The sequence below is a fragment of the Pteropus alecto genome, unplaced genomic scaffold (genome assembly GCF_000325575.1).
Source record: "Pteropus alecto unplaced genomic scaffold, ASM32557v1 scaffold22, whole genome shotgun sequence".
Taxonomy (NCBI): Eukaryota; Metazoa; Chordata; class Mammalia; order Chiroptera; family Pteropodidae; genus Pteropus; species Pteropus alecto.
The window spans coordinates 325917-334324 of record NW_006434839.1 but is presented as its reverse complement, the minus strand read 5'-3'; the positions used below and the strand labels follow the sequence as shown (position 1 = coordinate 334324).

The 8408-nt window shown below is 53.7% G+C and overlaps 1 protein-coding gene across 2 annotated transcripts in view; it reads right to left on the bottom strand.

Moving 5' to 3' along the window:
• Nucleotides 1–8408, bottom strand: part of EPHA1 (EPH receptor A1) — a 15653-nt gene that overhangs the window by 6039 nt on the left and 1206 nt on the right. Inside the window, exons 2-8 of one of the 2 annotated variants that reach the window (XM_025045902.1) lie at nt 7433–7497; nt 3060–3341; nt 1824–2220; nt 1422–1577; nt 757–1101; nt 482–609; nt 85–235 (exon numbers count right to left, since the gene is read on the bottom strand). In XM_025045902.1, the coding sequence (XP_024901670.1) occupies nt 85–235; nt 482–609; nt 757–1101; nt 1422–1577; nt 1824–2220; nt 3060–3341; nt 7433–7489 (1516 nt within the window). In that variant the 5' untranslated portion in view covers nt 7490–7497. Of the gene's footprint in view, nt 1–84; nt 236–481; nt 610–756; nt 1102–1421; nt 1578–1823; nt 2221–3059; nt 3342–7432; nt 7623–8408 lie in introns of those variants that run through there. The other variant, XM_025045901.1, reaches the window with a different exon arrangement.

Here is an 8408-nt window from a genome sequence, read left to right as displayed (position 1 = left end):
ACTGACTAGAACAGGATCTGAGACGCCCCAGTGGGATGACAGGTGCCTGTGTGTTTGGGGCAGAACACAGGATGAGCCACCCACCTGGTGGGCTGGTCCGAAACTCGTGGTCGGGGGAGAAGGGGCCAGGGCCCAGCGGGGTCAGCGTTCGGACCCGCACGATGTACGTGGTGTCTGGCTGCAGTTCGGTCAGCAGGACCCTGGGTTCCAGTACCATCTGGTGCCGTTCTTCGTCCTGTGGGCGGGGACTCATGTTGAGTGGGCGGTGCTGAGCGCAAAGTGGCGGAGGCGGTGGGCGGTCTCAGCGGCACGCGGGGAGGGGAGGGTTGGGGACCAGTTAAGGCAAGGCTCTGCTAGGCTCTTGTCCCAAGAAAGCCGCGCAGTTCACTTTGGGCAGTTTCCCCTCGTCCCGCACCCCAGGTTAGGATGTTGGGGTGTGCCAGGCCCAGACTTGGAGACTGTCTCCCAGCCGCGTCCTCACCTGGTTCAGCACGTGCAGCTCATAGCTCAGGTTCCCGCCGGGGCTGCGGGGCCAGCCCCCCGCCCAGCTCAGCTCCAGCTGCCGGGGCTCCTTCCTCACCAGCCTCAGGGACAGGCCTGACAGTGACTCTGTGAGTCCACAGCGTTCCGGAGGATTTGGGAGGAAAGAGGAAATGACTTGAGTAGCTTTTCGATCGCTTCCTGTCCATCACTTTGTCCCTGGGGTCCTAAGCCCTCCGGGTTCCTCCAGGCCCAGCCCCTTCCCAGACTCCTCACCTACATGCCCCATGCTGATGTTGAGCGAGGCGCTGGCGTGCTTAGTGCTGCCCACCCCCGACACCCCATTTTGGGCTTCGATGGTAAAGGTGTAATTGGCGTAGGGTTCGAGGCCATCGACGCGCACAGCAGGTGCGGTGAGCCCGCTGGCCCCTGGGGAGAAGCGCACGCTCCCCCCACAGGGCTGGCAAGGCCCACTGTCCAGCGCCGCTCCCCGACACTGAGAACACCCCACGCTGTATCTCACATCCTGGCGCCCCCCCATATCTGCTGGGGGCGCCCAACGCAGGGAGAGCTGAGATCCGGAAACAGAGAAGCTCAGGTTTCGAGGGACAGAGGGGGGACCTACAGGAGAAACGGGGCCATCAGTAAGAGCCTAAGCTGCCGGCCCTCGCCTCCTTCCGCCACCCCAATTCTTGAAGTCCTCTGAAGGTCTCGCCGGGAGATTTCATTCCTACTGAGGAAAAGTAGCTTCACCAAGGCCCTGCATTCTTCCGGGGGAGGGTGGGGGCGGCACAAGGGGGAGCAGGAGGGACTTTAAGTGCCGGACACCCCGGCAGTCAGTCCCCAACATATGATAAGCTCTGGGAAATTTCGACCCTAACACGGGCTCGGCAAAGGTTCCGCATCCCCCCGCAGATGGCCAGGCCACGCCCCGGACTCACGTGTGCACGCTGCCTGGGCGCCCTCCCCAGGGGCTCGGTAATGGCCACTCTCACAGGTACAGATGGTGGCCCCCTCAGATTCGGCTGTGCTGTGTTGGGGGCACTTGAGACAATGGGGTGGGTTCATGTCCGCCCAGTAGGAGCCACTAGGGCAGGCTGGAGAGAGAACGCAGTGGAACCATGGTTGTCCGGTGTCTTTACAGGTAGAATCAGAATGCCCCTCCCCCACCATCCCTTGTACTGGAAACACCCCCACGTGTGTCCCCCTGGGACACTCAGACATTCAGTTTAATAACCTTTGAGATGGAGCCTTGGCTTCCTTTTCTCCCTTCGCACCCCAACACTGTCCCCCTCCTGGGAGTGGTCCCCGCAGGTTGTCATCACCTCCTCAAGTCTCCTTACCCACGCACTCCTTGCCACCTTCCTCATAGCCGGGATCGCAGTGGCACCGCCCCACCGGCACCAACCACTCGCCGTCAGGGCTGCAGTGCATGCGGGGTGCACCCAAGGGCCCAGGGCTGGCCTGGGCGTGGGGCAAGCAGGCGCCCGCCACTTCCACCAAGCCGCCGGGCCCGGGGAGAGTGTCGGGGAATCGGGCCAGGCCATGCACAGCCTCGGGGCAGCGCTGGTAGAACACGCGCACGGACACCAGGGCCACACAGGCCCCGGGGTTGTGGAAGGCGAGGTAGAGGCCGCGGCGGGTCAGGCGGCCCAAGGAGCAGCGCTCCACGTTCATCTTCATCGTGCCGGACGCGAGGTCTCGACTCGTGAAGCTCTGGTCCGCAGCCACCGTGGTCACCTGGGAAGCAGGCCGGGGGAGGGGGGATGTGACCACTTAACAGAAACGACCTCTGGCTTCCTACTTCACCATTTACACAACCGTAACCCTAGGGCTGATTCGTAACCCTAGGGCTGATCCGGGTGAGCCACTCAGCTAAGCATTTTATGGGCATTGTGCTGTGAACCCAAGCCATAATCCTGCGAGGTGGGATGGACCCCGTGCCCAGCTAACAGATGCGGAGACCGAGGCTGCTGCTGTGAAGGGGCTGCCCGCCTCGGTGCAATGGGCTGATCAGTTATACAGTGCGTCATAATTAATTTATTACTAATAACAAACTTTACAGCATCTTCTCTTAGGGAAAAAAAAAAATGTGAGCACAGCCTATAATCACAGGCTCCTAACTCTTCTTCATTCCAGTATGTTTTCTTGAGCAGGAAAGGAAGAGATGGCGTTAGAGACCCTGCAGAGGACTATCTTCCTATACAGCTCTAGCGATACTCATGGGGATGTGTCACCCAAGGACGTCACGGGAAAAGTTGAAACGCCTCTTCCCTGCCTCCACCATGGCACGCCGATATCTCAATGGACACCTGCAAAAGCCTCTGGAGCAGACAGGACTGGCCCCATTCTCGAAGCTCGGCGAGGCTAAGGGACGTGCTCAGAGTCGGGACACAGCAGAGCAGGCACTCAGACCCAGCTCTTCTGAGTTCTAGTTCTGCCGTCTTTTCGTTATTCGACGCGTTAGACTCTCTTCCTATTTCTGCCATCTTTGCTTTTTCTTAGCTGAGCGGGGACATGGACATAAGTGAGGCGGGGATCAGCGTCAGGACCGAAATGGCACTGGAGGGCAGAAGTACCTTCTGGAACATGGGCCTTCGGAGCTGGACGCCCACGTCCTGGTCGCTCTCCATGTACAGAAGGTTGAAGGTCTCCTTGCAGCCGAGAGGCCCGGCCCCTCTGGGAAAACTCTTACAGTCCCTCACGGTGAACTGCAGCTCCACGTGGACCCGCGAGGCCTCCTCCCCCCGGTAGATCCAGTTGGAGCGGAGCCAGTGGTCAGTGTCTCCTCCTTCTTGCACTGGGCAGTCTTGGTACATGTAGAGGGGTGTCCCATTCAGGATCTGCTGCACCCCACTCCACTGCAAAAAGAAAGTCGGAGTCAGGCTCCAAGTCATCACCTGTTCCCCAAACCTTCATTTTCTAGAGCTGATGGCGAGAAAGTTGGCGTTAGAGCCCCCCGGGGTCACATTCCTCGTCCCGTCCTGTCCTCTCCCCACCCCTCGGCCCCAGGATAGTAGGTTAAGCATGATGGTCAGGGATCTGTTTGGATAGAGGATGGGCAGGATGACATCCCTTTCACATCTGTAGCCAGCCCTGGTCCCTTCAATTAACCCACTCCGAAAGCAAGAGTATGAGCACCAACTTGTACCCATTTCATCAGCAGAGCTGTTAAGTACCCGGGGGGCAGACTTTTGTAGCAAAAGCTCGTTATCAAAACCTTTCTGCCTATTTGTTCAGAGAAAAGGGGACTATGCTTAATATTGAGGCCCCTAAGCTTTTGGAGGGCAAGAAGCAGCAGAGAACTTTTCTGAATAAGGGAATATCAACCTCCCCAACATGCCTCCCAGAGTTGGCTGGACTCCGAGACACCATCCAGCACACCCCGCGCCGCCGCGCCCCCCCCACCACTGAATTTCTTTTACATTTAAAGAATTTTCAAACTTAGTTAATAACTGCGAGTATGAATATAGTGCTTACCACGGGCCGGTCGCAGTCGCTAAGCACTTCCCATGAGGAACCTGAGTCACAGCAAGGTTAAATGGCTTGTCTAAGGTATTCAGCTATTACGAGACAGAGCTGGAAAAAGCACCCAGGCACTAGGCTCCAGAGTGTATGCTCTGAATCATTATGCTTCTATGTGCTTATTATGAAAAACTGAAGAGCAAAAACTTACATGGTATTAAAAAGTGAAAGTTCTCCCATCCATCCACCCAGAGAGAGCCACTCTTAACAATTTAGAGTAAAACTTTCCAGATCATTCTCAGTGCCCCTAAAGAAACTTTTTAATGTTTTTCTGTGTGTTTAACATACACTTAAAAAAAAAAAATACGAGAGTTATTCTGTAAGTTACCTTTTGTTTTTAACAAGACATCTTTGAAAGATGTCCACACGAGTGTATACAGATCTACCTAATTCTTTTCAGCAATCCATAAAACAGTAGTCCATTGTATGCATGTACCATAATTTATTTAAACATTCATCTATTGTTGGGCATTTAGATGGCTTCTAGTTGTTTTTTTTTTTTAAGTAACCATGTAGATTTCTATAAGATTCCTGCAGAATAGCTGTATCAAAGGGTAAACATATTATACATTTTATAAGATATTGCCAAATTGTCCTGCAAAAAGCCTTATCAGTTCACATATCCGCCAACACTGCCTGAGGGCTAATTTTCTCAAAAGCTCATCAGCACTGGATATTAACGATTTTCTTACTTTTGGCCAATCTTATAGACAAAATGCACCTTCTTGCCATTTTAACTTCCATTTCTTTGAGAGGAGGTTCTATGTTTCTATTTCGCTCACTGGCTATTTGAATTTTTATGCAATTTTCTGTTTGTAACTTTGATATCCTATCGTTATCTTTTGATTGTTCATTTGGATGAGTTATTTTTATATTTTGGACATTAATCACTTACTCGAAATGTAGTTTCAAATATTTTCTCCCTTTCATGCTACTTAATTTTACTATTCATGTCTCTGATGTTGACACCTATTTAAAAATTTTATATAATCACATCTATAGTCTTTCCCTTTATGATTTTTGGGTTGTGTGTTTTGTTTGGGAAGCTGTCCCATCCCAAACTTATAAAGACCTTCTATATTTTCTCCTAATATTTTTGTAGATTTGGTTTTTAGGTTTTGATTTTAATATCCCTAGAATTTACTTTTTTGTATATGATGTGGAGATGTAACTTTACCTTCTTTTTCTTATTTTTAAAATTATAGACATCCAATTGTCAATTTGACTAGCCTATACTTTCCACATTGATTATATTCCAATGTTATCACATACTAAAAACTCATAGTTGTGGGTTTGTTTTTTGAACTTTCTATTCTGTTCCGTTGAATTGGTATTCTTATGCAATGCCACACGTTGCAATTATAGTTGATGTATAGTATGGTCTGGCGTCTGGGAGGACAAGTTTCCCATTTTTTTCTTTTTCTTTCTTTCTTTCTTTTTTTTTTATGTATAGTATCAAATATTCTTAAGTATTTTCTCTACCAGACAAACTTAAAAAGAGGCTCCCAAATCTATAAAATGTTCCATGGATATTTTGGTTGCAACCCCCTGATTTTATAGAGAAGAGACTGTGAGCCCTTAGAAAGTTCACTTTTAGTGGGCTATAATGCTGGGCGTTCATGGCTGCTCCCAGCTCTGGGAAAAGGCGAGAAAAAGCACCATTAACTATGAATTGGGGGCAGGGTGGGGCAGGGGCCTATTTCTGCATTACGTTAGGGAGTTCACAGACTGGGCAAGGGGTGTGGAGGCACTGAAGCTGGGATGAAAGAAGGCATGGAGAGCCTGTTCTCAGGAGGAAGCTGTGATGCGGAAGCCCAGTGGAAGGCATGCGGCGGAGGGCAGGTGGGTGGGTCGTGGGTGGTGGGTGGTGAATGTGCAGCTCATTAGCTAGACGACCTCGGCTGCAGCGGGAGCCAGAAGCAGATGTTCCCAGCTGTAGCTCGCCTCTCCCAGTTCCAGTGATGACCGATGGGGAGAACCAGCTGCCGAGGATCAGCAACCAGGATCATTGCACTTATCACTTAGGCGCCGCTGGCTGCTCTGTGGGTACATGCTGGGGAGCCTGGCCGTGTGTGTGTGTGTGTGTGCGTGTGTGTGTGCATGTGTGTGTGTGTGTGTGCGCGCGCGCGCGTACGCATGTGTGCATGTTTTGAAAAGATGAGGGAGTGTGTGTGTGTGTGTGTGTGTGTGCATGTGTGTTGAAAAGATGAGGAAGAGAGGGGGAAAGGTAGACAGTGGGAGTGTGTGACAGCTGCTGTCTTCTTGCCCCGTCTAGTGCTGTTTAGTCTGAGCTGCAAAAGGTGCCTGGCTTCTACTCCGGCCCAGTTGGGGAAGCGTTATTTGGGCCGAGGTGCGGGGGCACAGGGAAGGCCTGTGGGAGCCAGCAGACGGACCTGCAGCCCTCACTGTGGAGTGATTAGCTGGTTTATGAGATGAGGCGCCTATTAGGGCTGGCCTAATCCAGGATTTTCCAAGTAGCCCCTCCTGTAGGATACATTATGGTTTAGTCTATTAATTCTAATTACAGGCTACTCTGTGGGAGAGCCGAGAGTGGAGCCAGGACCCTAGGACCCAGAGGGAAAGCCAGTCACTCCGACCTCAGAAATAGAGGCCCCATCCCTACTGGAGCAGGAAAGGGAAAGGGGGACACTCAGAGGACCAGAGGGAGGAAAGGCCTGAGGCCGGACTCCCGGAGGCTGAGGCCACTGGGCCAGCCCGCCCTGGTTCCTGGCCAGCTCCGCCAAGCGGCAGAAGGGTGCTCCCTGTGACTCACAAGATCCTCCCTCTCTCTGCTCACTGGGTTTTAGGGATAGCCAAGGAGAGAAGGGACTCGGAGTAGACTCGGCAGCTCGGATGCACTGGGGAGGATGGGGAGGTGCCGTGCGCTCAGGGACCACTAACCGGGCAGTTTTTAATTGCGGGGGAGTCACAGACACTTTGAAGAATTTCACGAAAACTCTGGCTTTCCTCTCCAGGAAAAAAAAAGCCCACATACACATACACAACTGTGAACACACTTTTCTGGGGTTCCCTGATCCCCTGGAACCTATCTGTGCAGCCATTCGAGAAGGATGAACTTCAGACGGAGAACACTTTCCGGTTTTCGCCTCAGCCCAACCATCTCCAGGATGGTCCGTGCTCTCCCAGATAATGTGGGCTCATCTCCCCCTAGTCCTCAGCCCTGCCTCCCTGGGGCAGGGAGGGGACGTACCAGGCATTGAAGCATTCCCCATGGGACGAAGCCTGACCCCACCATGGCCCATTCAGGAGGCTCTGACTCACCTCCCCTCCCCCTCCCAGAGGAGACACTTCCAGTTTTTCCTGCTCTTTTCTCTGTTCCTCCACCCACCTCTCCGCCCCGTTTCCCACTAGCCTTCAGCCTTGAGCCACCCTAGGTGCTGTCCCCCCCCACCCCCCCTCCACTTACCCCATCCTCCGGATCCAGCAGCCAGCCCAGCTCTCCCTGTGCGGTGCTTGTGTCCATCAGAGTGACTGAAGGTGCGAAGGAAAAGGGGCCTGTCACCTCCGGGGGAGGAGGTCCCACACGTGCAACCCACATTCTTCATTCTGGGCCCCCAGCCCCTCAGGCTTCGACATCCTGTTGCTAACAGCTGTGATTTCCTGAGGCTTAGGGGGAGGAAAATGGCCCAGGAAGGAGGAGCTGGCCCCAGGGATTAATCTGTCTCCCTCTGGAGTGTGAAGAAGAGATGGCAGAGTGGCACCAGGGTTGGAGAGCCAGCTCTTTGACCAAAGTCAACGCAGGGAGTGTTAGGAAGGGCCGCCACGCAGAAGACTTGCACCCTCTCACTCAGCAAGGGCCCGTCAGCTGCACCATGGAAGGGTGCACGGGCGAGCAAGTTGCTCAGCCTCTGGGGGTCATGAGCGGGTAGGGTGTGGACAGGGGACCTTGGTGGGGGTTCCTAGGTGGGGAGGTCCCCATCCACAGGCAAAGGGCCTGCACTGCCTGCGATTGGGGGTATAGAGTGGGGGCCGGAGAGGGTGGGCAAGCCTTCACATGTAAGGCTTGACCTTTACATCAAGAAACCGCTGCACAGAGTCCTAATCCTTCCCCCAGCAGTAGGTCCCTCTGTCGCCAGCAGAGGTTGGCTTAAGGCGACACCCCACCTCCGACTTCGGAGGGCTAGATTTCTGGGTTGGGCACCTGAAGCTGGGGCTGCCTGGGCAAGAGGGGCCCCACGGTTACTGGGGTGCGGATTTGGACGCTGCACCCTCGCACCCCACCCCCAGGCGCAAACTGCTGCCCAGCAGGGGCGGGAGTGACTGGCCTGGGAAAGCAGCTGTTTGGGGTCAAAGACCAAAGATTGGCCTGGCCAGTCCCAGGGCCTGGCGGCCGAACAAAACCAGAGCGCTGGATACCGGCGTGAGGAGAGGCCTGCTCAGGA